Consider the following 16,643-nt stretch of genomic DNA (forward strand, 5'->3'; position numbering starts at 1 on the left):
GTCCGACCGATACCAGGATGACCAGAGAAGGGTGACATATGGGCCCAATAGATTAGCCGGTCGCGGATAGCAGACGGAATGTACAGACGTCCAGCCGGACACTGAAGGGGAGCGGGTTCTGTATGCAATGCCTGCTTAATGTCCGTGTCCAGCTCCCACACTACCGGTGCCACCAAGCAAGAGGCCGGGAGTATGGGAGTGGGATCCAAGGTTGCCGCTCCTCTGTGTCATACAGCCGGGACAATGCGCCTGTCTTAATGTTCTGAAAGCCTGGTCTGTAGGAAAGGGTAAATACAAAATGGGTGAAAAACATGGCCCACCTTGCCTGACGAGGGTTCAGTCTCCTCGCCGCCCGGATGTACTCCAGGTTGCGGTGGTCAGTCCAGATGAGAAAAGGGTGTTTAGCCCCTTCAAGCCAATGTCTCCATGCCTTCAAGGCCTTGACGACAGCCAACAGCTCCCGTTCCCCCACATCATAGTTTCGCTCCGCAGGGCTGAGCTTCTTCGAGAAGAAGGCACAGCGGCGGAGTTTCGGTGGCATACCCGAGCACTGAGAGAGCATCACTCCTATCCCAGCCTCGAAAGCGTCCACCTCCACTATGAACGCCAAAGAGGGATCTGGATGGGCCAACACGGGAGCCGAGGTAAACAGAGCACTCAGATGACTAAAATCCCTGTCCGCCTCAGCTGATCACTGCAAGCGCACCAGGCACCCTTTGGCAGTGAGGTAATGGGAGCCTGCCACCTGACCAAAATGCCGGATAAACCCCCGGTAGTAATTGGCAAACCCTAAGAACCGCTGCACCTCCTTTACTGTGGTGGGAGTCGGCCAATTACGCACGGCTGCACCTTGACGTACAGGTCATGCTCCAACAGGCAACCAAGCACTCTGCGCACCAGGGACACATGCTCAGCGCGTGTAGCGGAGTATATCAAAATGTCATCAATATACACCACTACACCCTGCCTGTGCAAGTCCCTGAAAATCACGTCTACAAAGGCTTGGAAGAATGATGGCGAATTCATCAACCCGTACGGCATGACGAGGTACTCATAGTGCCCAGAGGTGGTACTGACAGCCGTCTCCCACTCGTCTCCCTCTCAGATAACCACCAGGTTGTAAGCGCTCCTGAGATCTAGTTTGGTGAAGAAGCGTGCCCCGTGCATTGACTCTATCGCTGTGGCTATGAGCGGTAATGGGTAACTGTACCTCAGTGATCTGATTCAGACCCCGATAGTCAATACACGGGCGCAGACCTCCCTCCTTATTCTTCACAAAAAATAAACTCTAGGAGGCGGGTGAAGTGGAGGACCGAATGTACCCCTGACGCAGAGATTCGGAGGCATATGTTTCCATAGCCTCCGTCTCCACCTGTGAGAGGGGATACACGTGACTCCTGGGAAGTGCAGCGTCTACCAGCAGGTCTATCTCACAATCACCCCGTGGATGAGGTGGTAATTAAGGTTGCCTTCTTTTTGGAGAAGGCGAGAGCCAAATCGGCATATTCAGGGGGGATGCGCACGGTGTAGACCTGGTCTGGACTCTCCACCATTGTAGCACCAACGGAGCAATCTCGCGACCACCCCGTGAGAGACCTCTGTGGCCAAGAAACAGTGGGGTTATGACAAGCTAACCAGGGTAGGCCCAGCACCACAGGAAACGCAGGAGAGTCAATGAGGAAGAGACTAATTCTCTCCGTATGACCTGCCTGTGTCACCATGCCCGAAGGCGCGGTGACCTCCCTAATCAACCCTGACCCTAATGGTCGACTATCTAAGGCAAGAACAGGGAAGGGCACATCTACGGGAACGATGGTGATCCCTAAATTATAGGCGAAGGCTCTATCAATAAAATTCCCAGCCGCGCCTGAATCGACGAGCACCTTATGCTGGGAATGCGGGGAAAACTCAGGGAATATGACAGACACAAACATATGAACAACAGAGGGCTCTGGGTGAGAGTGGTGCCGGCTCACCTGGGGTGACGCCAGAGCGCCCTGCCAGCTGCCTCGCTTTCCAGAGGAACCAACCCGGCACCGACCGGCAGTGTGACCTCTGCGGCCACAGATGGTACACGAGCGTGAACCCCCTCCTGTCTCCCTCGCACTGCCCCTCCCAGCTCCATGGGTATCGGAGAGGGAGTGCGGGAGGATGGAACCACCAGACCCCGATCTGGACGTCCGCGAGTAGCCAGCAGGTTGTCCAGCCAGATGGACAGGTCCATCAGCTGGTCAAACGTGAGGGTGGTGTCTCTGCAGGCCAGCTCCCGACGGACATCCTCGCGCAGACTGCAGCGGTAATGGTCGATCAGGGCCCTGTTGTTCCATCCCGCGCCGGCAGGCAGGGGCCTAAACTCCAGGGCGAACTCCTGGGCGCTCCTCGTCTCCTGCCTCAGATGGAGAGGTGGAACCCTCGGGCAGGTGGTCGAAGACTGCCCGGAAACGGCGGGTGAACTCCTCAAACTGCTTCAACGCCACATCTCCCTCTCTCCACACGGCGTTGGCCCACTCCAGGGCTCTCCCGGTGAGGCACGAGACGAGGGCGGACACCCTCTCACGGTCCGATGGAACCGGGTGGACAGTGGCCAGATAGAGGTCTAACTGCAACAAGAACCCCTGGCAGTTCGCAGCCCTCCCATCATACTCCTGGGGCAAGGAGAGACGGATCCCACTGGGTTCAGGCGGGAAAGGGGCGCTCAGGGGAGACCCCGGTTGTGCTGGTGGAGGCTCTGGAAGAACTCATTGTCTCTCCCAGCGGTCCATTTTCTGGACAACGTGATCCATGGAGGCGCCAAGATGGTAGAGCATAACTGCAAGCTCCTGGACGCGCTCCTCCACCTCAATGGCCGGGGTACCTTCTCCTGCTGACTCCATAATTATGGTCGGAGATTCTGTAATGGGTGCGTGTCGGTGGTAGGGAAGTTAGGCGCTGGAAAACAAACTTGGTATAGACGGAGTCGTTTAATAAGTGCTCATAAAACTCCAAAAACTAAAATATACAAAAAGTAATGTAAGTGGGTACAAAACCCGTCGCACACTGACACAAGACTTGCACATAATATACAATAAAACAATCTCCGACAAGGACATGAGGGGAAACAGAGGGATAAATACACAACGTGTAATTGATGGGATTGTAACCAGGTGTGAAGGAAGACAAGACAAAACCAATGGAAAATGAAAAATGGATCACTGATGGTTAGAAGGTCGGTGATGTCGACCGCTGAACACCGCCCGAACAAGGAGAGGGACCGACTTCGGTGGAAGTCGTGACAGTAACTCTTCCAAATATTTTCTTTTTTCACAACTGCCACCAGTTTGGCAACAAAATGTACAATTACAACAAATTTACATTTACATTTACAACAAATACATATTGACATAGTAAAATAAATAAACTGTAAAATGTAAAGGGTATTTCACGCTGAAAGCCTCACATTAAACACCAATGGTATTCACTAACTTCATGGTTTATATTTAGAACAATGTTTTACAGCTTTGTCATTCCATTTTTTACATTTTTAAATCAAGTTATTTCATAACTGTATCTGTTTTATATGTAGTGAATCCACACAGAAGGCCAGAGATAATTACAGACAGCTGTGATAATCTGAAGTATCCAAAAAGGCCACTAGATGACATTTCATAAATTCCCCCCAATAACTGAAAGATACCAAAATTCTGGTAGTTTACTGGTAAACTTCGAAGCTTGCAGTAATATACCCTCCCTTTGCAATGCTAACACACATACACTATGAAATATGGGCTCCTATGTACATTTCTGAGGTGTGTTATACGTTGTGTTGTTGTTTTGTGTTTTAGGATGGATTGTTTCAAATTGGGAAAATCATGGTTTAGCACCATCTGTGTGAAAAACCTGCAGGCATTGCTACAAAACAGCGCTTGTGGCCTCTTTTCTTGGGTCACTGCATGTCATTGTACTGAATTGGAATATGTGACAAGTGCTACTGCTGACTGTCTAGAATTGGGAATCCAGAGCTTTGCTCTCTTGTTAAATATTAATAGTAACTCAAGTACATTTTTAGAATGGATAGGTGTGGTAGTTGTTGATAGGTGTGGTAGTTGTTGCAAATCTACATAATTTGTTTCTACAGTAAAGATTGTATTGATTGTTGTGTCACTGGCCTAGACACAATAACCCATAACATCAAAGTGTTATTATGTTTTATGACATTTTTACAAATGAATAAAAAACTAAAAGCTGAAATGCTTTGACTCAGTAAGTATTCAACCCCTTTGTTATGGCAAGCCCAAATAAGTTCAGGAGTAAAAATGTGCATAGCAAGTCACATAATAAGTGGCATGGACTCATTATCTGTGCAATAACAGTGTTTAACATGATTTTTGAATGACTACCTTATCTCTGTACCCCACTAATACAATCATCTGTGAGGTCCCTCAGTCGAGCAGTGAATTTCAAACACAGATTCAACCACAAAGACCAGGGAGGTTTTCCAATGCCTCACAAAGAAGGGCAGACATCGAATAGCCCTTTGAGCATGTTGAAGTTAATAATTGCACTTTGGATGGTCTTTCAATACACCCAGTCACTACAAAGATACAGATGTCTTTCCTAACTCAGTTGCCGGAGAGGAAGAGGAAGCTGACTTTAAAACAGTTACAGAGTTTAATAGCTGTGATAGGAGAAAACTGAAGATGGATCAACAACATTGTAGCTACTTCACAATACTAACCTAATTGACAGAGTGAAATCAAATGTAATAAATCGAAAACATGCATCCTGTTTGCAATGAGGTAATAAAGTAAAACTGGAAAAAATGTGGCAAAGAAATGAACTTCATGTCCTGAATACAAAAGTGTTGTTCAGGGCAAATACAATACAATACATTGCAGAGTACAACTCTCCATATTTTCAAGCATCGTTGTGACTGCATCATGTTATGGCTATGCTTGTAATCGTTTACAATTTTCAGGATAAAACATTTACTAAAATTAACTTGAGGCATAATCCCCAAGGAAAACCTGGATCAGTCTGATTTCCACCAGACACTGGGAGATGTATTCACCTTTCAGCAGGACAAGAACCTAGAACACAAGGCCAAATCTACACTGGAGTTGCTTACCAAGAAGAATGTTCTTGAGTTACAATTTTGACTTCATCTCTAAAAGTCTAATCTGTTGGGGGGGGGGGGGGGGGGGATTGGTGGGGTACTAAGCTAACATATGAAATTGTTTTAAGATGGTCATATCATGGATCATTTAGCTGATTGATTTTGATTTTTTTTGGTACAAAAAATATATACATTTGAAAATGATTTGCTAAGATGTAGAATTTTTTATCTTTACTACTATAGCCCATCGATAACACATTGAATAAAACATTCATAAATGGCAAAAAAAGACAGTCCAAAAATAAATCATAAGGATTAACGTGTTGAAGTGTCTGTCCTATATCTAGGAGAAATAAGAAAGCTCAGGAAATATATATTTTTTTGGACACATCATCAACCCCTTATTTTTGTAGGCACAAAACGTCCTCCATTCTTCAATTCATTTGTAAGGGTTACATTCAGACGAGTCCCGGAGAACCCCATCATATTCGTGAAAGTCTGCCCTTTCCATAGTGGGGTCAAATTTCTTAGCTCAAGTGGTTTGGACGCTACAGACAGATTTTCGGGATGTCTCATGGTCTGACAAAGACTGCTGTAGCACGGCCACCTTCCAGATGTGGAAGGCTGACGTAGGAGGATGCAGTGGATTGAGATGCAAACCATGCAAGAAAACAGATATTTCTAGCTGAAACGTATGGATTGTGATGGTGATTTTTTTTTTACGCTACTTAGATTGACCCAGGGGCGCAGTCATCGACCTTAGGGGGTTTTAATAAATGTAGAGTTCAGGCTGTAACACAACAGAATGTGGAATAAGTCAAGGGGTATGAATACTTTATGAAGGCACAGTAAGGTCCTCGCTCAGGGGGCACATCAACAGATTTTTCACTCAGGGATTAGAACCAGCAACCTTTTGGTTACTTGCCCAGCACTCTTAACCACTTTGCTACCTGCCATCCTGGTTACGTTGTGTATTAACCACATTGAAATGTTGTATCTGTACTGAACAAAAATATAAACGCAACATGCAACAATTATACTGAGTTCATGGGCATAGGCCCATCCACTTGGGAGCCAGGCCCACTCACTGGGGAGCCAGGCCCAGCCAATCAGAATGTGTCTTTCCACACAAAAGGGCTTTATTACAGACAGAAATCTCCTCAGTTTCATCAGCTGTTCGGTTGGCTGGTCTCAGACGTTCCCACAGGTGAAGAAGCAAGATGTGGAGGTCCTAGGCTGGCGTGGTTACACATGGTCTGGGGTTGTGAGGCCGGTTGGACATACTGCCAAATTCTCTAAAATGACTTTGGCGGATGCTTATGGTAGAGAATTGAATATGACATTATCTGGCAACAGCTCTGGTGGACATTCCTGCAGTCAGCATGCCAATTGCACGCTCCCTCAAAAGTTGAGATATCTGTGACGTTGTGCAACAAAACTGCCCATTTTAGAGTGGCCTTTTGTTGTCCCCAGCACAAGGTGCACCTGTGTAATGATCATGCTGTTTAATCAGATCCTGATATGCCACACATGTCAGGTGGATGGATTATCTTGGCAAAAGAGTGCTCACTAACGGGGATGTTAACACATTTGTGCACCAAATTAGAGAGAAATCATATTTTTTTTGTGTGTGTGGAACATTTCTGGGATTCATCTGTGGATTAATTGTCGGAGAAGAGAACACACGGTTTTGTTTGACTCAAAGTGTGTAAAAAAATATACACCATATGCATTTAATGTACAATTAAAACAACAAAAACTCAATTAAACCCAGTTCAGAACTTTGGAGATGGTGGCCCTGTTGAAGTCCGTCCAAAATGTGTTAAATGCATGCACTGAAACAATCCAAACACAAAACAAAAACAACATAATGTTACGGTTTTCTTGCGGTGAAGGAGAGGAGGACCAAAACGCAGTGTGGTTATCTTGATACATGTTTAATAACGAAATAAACACAAACAATACAAGAAACATCACGCAAAAACCTATACAGTCTATCTGGTGCAAACAAACACAGAAACAGGAACAATCACCCACGAAACACTCAAAGAATATGGCTGCCTAAATATGGTTCCCAATCAGAGACAACGATAAACACCTGCCTCTGATTGAGAACCACTCCAGACAGCCATAGACTATACTAGATACCCCCACTAAGCCACAAACCCAATACCTAACAAAACCCCAAGACAAAACACACCACATAAAAAACCCATGTCACACCCTGGCCTGACAAAATTCATAAAGAAAACACAAAATACTAAGACCAGGGCGTGACACATAAGGATACTGAAAACAAGTACTGAAAATATTTCACATTTTGGCATCTTAATAACAGGTAGACTCAGTGGTTAATGGGTGGGTTTGGCTTTAGAAAAATGGGGTCAGCTGTTACAAAGTTGCCCTGATGTTGCTATGCATCTCTCTGAAACTGGCATTCTGTATATTTTTCAACAAGGAAACAATATTTCTGCCTTGTATAAATGCTATATAAACAAACAATGTAGCTAGCATAAACTGGGACCTACTAAATCTAACTTGAAATGTTTGGCCAACCGTTCCTAGAGAGCCAACAGTGTACCCATTTTCCTCCAGCCAAGCCTCAACACAATGAATTCAAACGAATCAACTAATTATAATCTTGAGACCCCGACTGAGTTCCAAAAAAAACATTTTGTTTTCATTGATCCATCCCTGCTCTAGATAGTGCTTTTAGGGCTACTACGGCTTCTGCTCTGCCGCATTCTGCCTGCCTGCCTGAGGAGTGTGTGTGTGCACTGGTGCATTGATTTCCTATAGCACTGACACAGCGGTGAGCAGTGTGTAAAGTAAAGCGTGTTAGACTGGTCACCTGTGACGATGCTGCATGGGGGAAGCTATTTTAGACATAACACGGATAGGAGGATTGATAAGGAATTGATCAGTGGTGCCGCAAGCTTTAGTTAAGAGACTCAGAATTCTAGCAAGATTCCTTCTCATAACATCATGGATAGTGACCGGATCTAATAATGGTCAGGTCAATACAGTGTTGTTTCTGTTAGCCTACTAATGAATCTATTGATTTAGCGTCTTCATCTTCTTGTTGATTCAGCACTTCTCTGGTCAGTATCAGCCCCAGGTAGTGGTTTGGGGAAAAAAATACTGTGTATTGTTGGCAACACAATCTCACTCTGAAATCGTGCAAATATGTACAAAAAGTATTTCAGCAGATTTTGTGTGTTTTTGTGTGGCTTAATCCGTGTGAAAATACATCAATTTTTGTGCGACTTCATTCATAGGAAAATACATTTTTGGGGGGTAAACTTCAGAACAATCTTTTGAAAGTTATTGGCGCAATGCATTTTGGGCAATGGTGTTCTACAATGCCTTTTATTGAGTCCCACATCTAAATAGAAAGAATAAAACATGTTAACAACCCAATATTGTTAATCAACCAGGTTATTGAAAATAAAAATATTTCACCTTTATTTAACCAGGTAGGCCAGTTTACAACTGTGACCTGGCCAATATAAAGCAAAGCAGTGCGACACAAACAACACAGAGTTACACATGGGATAAACAAACGTACAGTCAATAACACAATAGAAAAATCTACATACAGAGTGTGCAAATGTAGTAAGATTAGGGAGGTAAGGCAATAAATAGGCCATAGTGGCGAAATAATTACAATTTTAGCAATTAAACACTGGAGTGATAGATGTGCAGAAGATGAATGTGCAAGTAGAGATACTGGGGATCAAAGCAGCAAAAAAATAAACAACAATATGGGGATGAGGCAGTTGGGTGGGCTATTTACAGATGGCTGGTTATCACCAAACTACTTATAATATAATACTAGCCTTATATTTGTATTTAAAAAAAATCTAATTCTGATTTCTATGCTTGTTTGCGCTTAATGCTTTGGGATACTGGTGCTATGTCAGATTTTATGAGGGTTGCCAGATTGGAGTAAAACGTTGTATTTGTCTGTTTTTTTGTGGTGTCGATGAATGTATTTGATTGGGGTATAGTGACACATATTCATGATGGGAAATTAATTAATCAATAAATGTGGGGAAACAGAACACCTGCCCAAAAAAAGAAGTTTTGTTTAAATTCCCCTGGTGCAACTGCATGGTATTTGCAACTGTAACACGTCTGGACTATGATCAATTAAGCCATATCAACTAAATTAAACAGGTTAATGTGAAATGATTATGGCACTTCCTGAAACGTCTGCTTCCAACTCACACCCTCAAACACGTAGATCCCCTGAACGCAGCTCACTTTCCAGCCCACTTTAGAGCTCACACTCTCAAACACCTAGATCCCCTGAACGCAGCACACTCTCCAGATCCCAATTACCTGAATTCTATTCACCTGTTCACACACTTGTATGTCATTATCACACACTATTTAGTTCAGTTCTTTGCACCGCATCCCTGTGAGGTATTGTTTGTTTTGTGACACACGTGACACAGAAAGCTGTGTATGATAGTTTCTGCCTGCCTCACTAACTACGCCTTTTGCCTATTCCCTGCCGGAATAGGATTTCCTGTTAACTACATATTGCCTGCTCTCGCGGACTATGTTACCAGCATTTTCCTTGTCTGTACTGTTGCCCTTTTGGACCCCCTGTGTATGACCTCCTGCCTGCCCCTCGACCCAGCTACCTGCCTCCTCCTGTGGTCCTATGCAACAAACACCAGCTGCGCCCTGCGCTTGAAACCTGCTCTCTTGTATCCCCTCGTGTTCATTACACTTCCAAGGCCGTTTCATGATTATTATGGTTGTGCCAATCATGTTATATACAGTGCATTTGGAAAGTATTCAGACCCCTTCCCTATTTCTACATTTTTGTTATGTTACAACCTTATACTAAAATTGATTGAATCTACCCACAATACCACATAATGACAGCAAAAACTATTTTTTAAAAATTGTGCAAATATATTATAATTGAAAAACTAAAATCACATTAACATAAGTATTCAGACCCTTTTCTCAGTACTTTGTTGAAGCACCTTTGGCAGCGATTACAGCCTTCGAGTCTTCTTGGGTATGACGCAACAAGCGTGGCACACCTTTATTTGGGCAATTTCTCCCATTCTTCTCTGCAGATCGTCTCAAGCACTGTCAAGTTGCGGTTCTGGCTGGGCCATTCAGGGCCATTCAGAGCCTTGTCCCAAAGCCACTCCTGTGTTGTCTTGGCTGTGTGATTAGGGTCGCTGTCCTGTTGGAAGGTGAACCTTCGCCCCAGTCTGAGGTCCTGAATACTCTGGAACAGGTTTTCTTCAAGGATCTTTCTGTACTTTGCTCCGTTCATCTTTTCCTCAATCTTGACTAGACTCCCAAAACATTTTAAAGCTAACCAGCTTCAGTTAGCTTCCCATTCCAGCTCGAGCTTCATCTGTATTACGACGCTGTGTGTACGCTATATCTATCAGGTTTTCTAAAGCTAACCAGTTTCAGTTAGCTCACATTCCAGCTCAGGCTTAATCCATATTGCAAAGGTGGATATTGTTCGTCTGCCTGCCCGCTAACTCTATCAGGCTTGTAACTACGCGTAAATGGTACAAATGAGTAGTCGAACGCCAAACTCTTCCTTGAGACAATGCTGTAACGTCCACAATTTCATTTGTGCCTTAATCAAATTGAAAGAAAAGTTATCTTGCAAATTCAGCAGGCTGTCAAACCCTGATCTGTATCATCTTTCTTGTGCTTGTCTCCACCCCCCACCAGATGTCTCCAACCTTTTCCCCATTATCCCCTGTGTATTTATACCTGCTTTTTCTGTTTGTCTGTTGCCAGTTTGTCCTGTTTTGTCAGGTTTTACCAGCTTGTTTCCTGTTTATTCAGTTCTCAAGATCTTGTCTTCTAGTCTTCCTAGTTCTGTTCTTTCTACCTGTCCTGACCCTGAGCCTGCCTGATGTTCTTTCCCTGATTTACTCTGCCTTGGATTACGAACCTCTGCCTGTCCTCGACCTGCCCTTTTCCTGCCCCTATTATATAATATATTAAATATTCTGAGAACCAAACTATCCGCCTCCTGTGTCTGTATTTGGGTCATATCCTGAGTCGTGATAGTACCAACTGTCCATGACTGACTAAGCAGACTCAGACCAGCTCTGCAACACAGTGTCCCTCCAAGGAGACACCATTGGAAGCCATGAGGAGTTACTGCAGAACCTTGTGGAGGGACTCCATACCTTGGAGAATACCATGACCATGCCTTCAATGCAGTGTCGGAACAATTCTGCGGACTATCTCCTAGGCAACAAACCACCACAGTAACCTAACACTCGTCTGGAGTATCGAGAGCCTTGTCTTCAAGACACAGCATTCCCAGCTGGCTAACCATTTGTTTGTCCCAGATTTTGCCTGGTCCCCGGTCTTAGAATGGGCTCATTCCTCTAACCTCACCTGCCATCCTGGCTCCCTCTGGACACTGGCTTTCCTCCGACAATGATTTTGGTGTCCCACCATGGTTCCTGACCATGGTTCCTGTCCTTGGGTTACCAGCCTCCGCTCTTCCCTGAGCAAGAGGAAGAAGTCAGCATACCCTTGGCCTAGATGTTTGTCCATCACTGTCGGCTTACCTGGAAGAGAGCTCGGTCCACTCTTAAGACCACTTCCAGGAATCGGCGACAGGCAGACTGCCACCAGCCCCCGGCTCACCACTATCGTCTCGGGCAGAGGGCATGGCTCTCCACTCAGGATCTGTCCCTCTGATTTGAGTCCCCAAATTTTTCCCCCCATTTATCGGCCCTTTCCCCATCTCTAAAATCCTTTGCAGTTCATCTTCTGTTGCCCCGCACCCTCCGTATACATCCCACTTTCCATCTGTCTAGGATCAAACATTTGTCTTACAGCCCTTTGTCTCCTGTCTCCTATTTTTCCCCATCATCCCCATGTGTATTTATACCCATGCTCTCTGTTTTTCTGTTGCCAGTTCATCTTGTTTTGTCAGGTCTTACCGGTGTGTTTTCCGTTTCTCTAGTTCTCAAGGTCTTGTTTTCTAGGTCAGTTATGGAGGATTTGTTGCCATAGAAATGTACCTGGCTAAAAGGTGACCGGTTACCCTGAGTTGAACTCAGTTTACCAAAGTTACCTCGCTAAATCGTCTAACCTGGTCCCTTTGTCCTAGTGTGATTGCTGACACTGGAATAGAGGAGACAAATAATCATAACAATGAGAATGAAAGCTTATTTTATCATCAGAAACATTTGATATGCAAACACATATGCAAATGAAAGTAGTATTAGTAAAGCTAAGATAGATTTCCAGTGCAGTGTCTGTTGGAGAACATTACAGGACCCCAAACTTTAGAGGGCGATAGAGTACAACAAACCACAGACCGAGCAGCTTATAACCGGGCTGGTTATGTGTGACTGCAACCCCTGTAATGTTTCTTCTTCCAGAATTCCTGATGTGCCTAATATACATTGTCAAGTAATAAGTAGATATTGCAATAGAGCACCTGGACTGTTCTTATCCTAAATAATATGTCCTTGATGACCTATTGAGGACCTGGTTCCTCCATCACCTCCAGATGGCTTGGTATTCCTGCACCACCGAGTTGGGTGTGTTCAGGCCGGCGAAGATGGACTTCCTGTGGGTAGGGCCTCTGCTCAGCCTGCTGTTCACCCTCTGCCTGTTGTCTTTGACTTTCTGGAGGCAGCAGGCACACAGGGAGCTCTCCCTCACCAGGTACAGGCACTCCACCCTCTGGATGGGGTCAATGCCTTTGTCATCCTCCAAGGGGATAGGATTGCACTTCAGGTTGACGGTCTCCAGGTAGGGCAGGTTGCGGAGGCACTCAGGTACCCGGGTCAGTTGGTTGTTGAACAGGCCAAGGTGACGCAGCTCCTTGAGGGCTGCAATAGAGGATGGGATGCTCTCCAGGACGTTCATGCCCAGGTTGAGGCTCCTCAGCTTTCGCAGGAGACCGATCTCGTTGGGGAGTCCTACAGTGCTCAGACAGTTGTTACACAGGTTGAGGCTGTATAGGTTACGGAGGCGCCCGATAGCTTCCGGAACCTTGTCCAGCTGGTTGCTGTGGAGGTCCAAAAAGCAGAGGTTGACAAACTTGGCGATAGAGTCTGGGATCTTCTTGAGCAGGTTGCGGCTCAGGTCCAGCTCGTCCACATCGCAAAGCTTCAGGATACACTTGGGAAAGGTGGTGATCTCCATGTTGCTGAGGTCCAGCCGACGCTTGCCATCCACGGTCAGCTTCAGGGCCAGCTTAGCCATCTTTAGGGTGATATTCCGGCCTTTGGGCTCGCTTGACTGCTTCTTGCCCTTGGCCATCATGCTTTAAAAAATAAAAGGTTTATGAGTTTATTGTTCAACATGTTATGAGTTTGATTAAATGTTGTTTCCTTGGTTAAGATTTAACCTGTTCCGTCAGTAAATTATTAATGAGTTCGTTTCTCCATTATACATGAAGTAGGCAGTAGAACTAGAACATGATGTAATAGATAGTGTTACATGTCATAGTCCCTAGTGTAAATGACAATACTTGTCTCACTGTATAACTCATTATATTACAACAAAGGACGTGAGACAGCCAACTGTTTGCCATTGCAGCAGAGAATGAACATGTACCTTAACCATAACAACTCTCAATCCCACCTTTAGATGAAGAAAAGAGTGAATAGTCATTGTTTTACTATATAACTTGTCTTTAAAATACCAACCGTAAAACAGTTTGACCTATTATCACATTCACCCTATTCAACCTAACCTTTTAAAACACTTTAACATCACAACTTGAATCTACTATATGACTTCTTAGCAATAATCAAGTTTAATTTATTCTGAACTTGGTTATAGAAAACTGTTTTGTTTTCTTACCAGTATTGAAGTTCGTCCACCATCCAGATCAGTGCAGAGACGGAGAGGGTGCAATCTCCAGACCTAAGACACAGGAACGCTCTCCCAAGGTTTGTCGAGGATCCTTCCATCTCCCTGGCTGTGAATTATACATAAGAGCCACCAAGAGCCATGTAAATAAAAACCAGGAAGGGCACTGCTCTGTCGTTTTTAAGTGGATACAGCTAAGGACCTGTGTTTTTAAATTTTTCTGTCAGCCAAGCCTGCATAAACTGAGTACTGCTAGCCTTCTCTTGTTTTTCCTTGTTACTAAGCAACTGAATGATGTGTTCCTTGTAGTTTACGGCTAGGTCTGAGGCTTTTCAGGGGAAAGCTATTGCACTGTTTGTGCTGTCGCTTGCTTACTGTATACATTCTGTATACATTTAGCATACAGTTGAAGCTCAGAACAAATAAACAAAACACCAAATAAGCCTGTCATGTTGAGACACAAATGGTGGAAAATCTTTGACTGTTTTCATGTATGATTATCACATTTACAGTGAAGTCATTTACTGCAACATTTACCTCCTTGTTTACTGAAGTGGGCCCTCAACCTACAGGAATAAAAATGGATGCTTGGATAGAGAAAGAGAGATCTTTGGCTATTGGAAGCCGTACAAGAGTATTGGCATTCAACATAGAGATAGTCCAAGTAAAAACTAGAACAGTTGGGGGAAAAAACACTCCAGTAGCTCCTAGATGCAGTAGTTTAATAACCTAATAACCAGCATTTTGACAGACAAGCTGTCTTCATCAGGGTGGAATGACAAACAGTGTGGGTCACTAGTTTATATAGTGTCAAAGGACACACACAGGTGTCTGTACTCATGGCTGGGTGTGGCCTGATATCATTGGTTAATTCTTGGATATAAAAAGAACATACAAGAAACATGAATGGATAGCATACGATTAAAGATACAAATTGGCTACGTAGGCCATCAAACATTTACAATGAATAGCAAAATCACAATAATCACAAGAACGGCTTCAGATCAAAGTCTACATTGAGACCGACGGGAGCGAGGTTCTTTAAATTACAGATCCAGGCAGCCTCTCGTTTAAAAGGTTGGAGTGGTGTAAAGCTCGCCGCCGTTGGACATCACGCTTCACCATCTGGCAGACCGACGGACGATTCTGTGTTTGGCGGATGCCAGGGGAACACTACCTGCCCGAACGCATAGTGCCAACTGTAAAGTTTGGTGGAGGAGGAATAATGGTCTAGGGCTGTTTATCACGGTTCGGGCTAAGGCCCCTTTTTTCAAGTGAAGGGAAATCTTAACGCTACAGCATACAATGACATTCTAGACAATTCTGTACTTCCAACTTTGTGGCAACACTTTGGGGATTTCCTTTTTCAGCATGACAATGCACAAAACGACAGAAATGGTTTGTCGAGATCGGTGTTGAAGAACTTGACTGACCTACATAGAGCCCTGACCTCAACCCCATCAAATGCCTTTGGGAAGAATTGGAACGCCGACTGCGAGCCAGGCCTAATTGCCCAACATCAGTGCCCAACCTCACTAATGCTCTTGTGGCTGAATGGAAGCATGTCCCCGCAGCAATGTTCCAACATCTACTAGAACGCCTTCCCAGAAGAGTGGAGGCTGTTATAACAGCTAAGGGGGGGCCAACACCATATTAATGTCCATGATTTTGGAATGAGATGTTCGACGAGCAGGTGTCCACATACTTCTGGTTATGTAGTGTATTTAGGAAGAGGTCACCATTTCATGCAGTCTCTGAAGGAAGAAAAAGTGGTAAGCAAGTTAAGTAAAAAAATATATACAGTGCCTTGCGAAAGTATTCGGCCTCCTTGAACTTTGCGACATTTTGCCACATTTCAGGCTTCAAACATAAAGATATAAAACTGTATTTTTTTGTGAAGAATCAACAACAAGTGGGACACAATCATGAAGTGGAACGACATTTATTGGATATTTCAAACTTTTTTAACAAATCAAAAACTGAAAAATTGGGCGTGCAAAATTATTCAGCCCCCTTAAGTTAATACTTTGTAGCGCCACCTTTTGCTGCGATTACAGCTGTAAGTCGCTTGGGGTATGTCTCTATCAGTTTTGCACATCAAGAGACTGAATTTTTTTCCCATTCCTCCTTGCAAAACAGCTCGAGCTCAGTGAGGTTGGATGGAGAGCATTTGTAAACAGCAGTTTTCAGTTCTTTCCACAGATTCTCGATTGGATTCAGGTCTGGACTTTGACTTGGCCATTCTAACACCTGGATATGTTTATTTTTGAACCATTCCATTGTAGATTTTGCTTTATGTTTTGGATCATTGTCTTGTTGGAAGACAAATCTCCGTCCCAGTCTCAGGTCTTTTGCAGACTCCATCAGGTTTTCTTCCAGAATGGTCCTGTATTTGGCTCCATCCATCTTCCCGTCAATTTTAACCATCTTCCCTGTCCCTGCTGAAGAAAAGCAGGCCCAAACCATGATGCTGCCACCACCATGTTTGACAGTGGGGATGGTGTGTTCAGGGTGATGAGCTGTGTTGCTTTTACGCCAAACATAACGTCTTGCATTGTTGCCAAAAAGTTCAATTTTGGTTTCATCTGACCAGAGCACCTTCTTCCACATGTTTGGTGTGTCTCCCAGGTGGCTTGTGGCAAACTTTAAACAACACTTTTTATGGATATCTTTAAGAAATGGCTTTCTTCTTGCCACTCTTCCATAA

General features: G+C 44.4%; 1 protein-coding gene across 1 annotated transcript; it reads right to left on the bottom strand.

Annotated features, from left to right (window-relative positions):
• Nucleotides 1–12,263: 12,263 nt before the first annotated feature.
• Nucleotides 12,264–14,221, bottom strand: LOC110499039 (leucine-rich repeat-containing protein 18-like). Its single transcript, XM_021575871.3, has 2 exons — nucleotides 13,928–14,221; nucleotides 12,264–13,385 (listed from the first exon to the last, which is right to left on the bottom strand). Exons 1-2 carry the CDS (start codon nucleotides 14,035–14,037, stop codon nucleotides 12,614–12,616), a joined length of 882 nt encoding a protein of 293 aa, XP_021431546.3. The 5' UTR covers nucleotides 14,038–14,221; the 3' UTR covers nucleotides 12,264–12,613.
• Nucleotides 14,222–16,643: the final 2,422 nt, after the last annotated feature.

The sequence above is a fragment of the Oncorhynchus mykiss genome, chromosome 20, assembly GCF_057628025.1.
Source record: "Oncorhynchus mykiss isolate SJ-2025 chromosome 20, ASM5762802v1, whole genome shotgun sequence".
NCBI lineage: Eukaryota > Metazoa > Chordata > Actinopteri > Salmoniformes > Salmonidae > Oncorhynchus > Oncorhynchus mykiss.

Coding starts and splice junctions, on each gene's coding strand:
- LOC110499039 (XM_021575871.3), bottom strand. CDS start 14,037: ATGGAAGGATCCTCGACAAACCTTGGGAGAGCGTTCCTGTGTCTTAGG. Junction 13,386..13,927: donor GTGGACGAACTTCAATACTG/GTAAGAAAACAA, acceptor TATTTTTTAAAG/CATGATGGCCAAGGGCAAGA.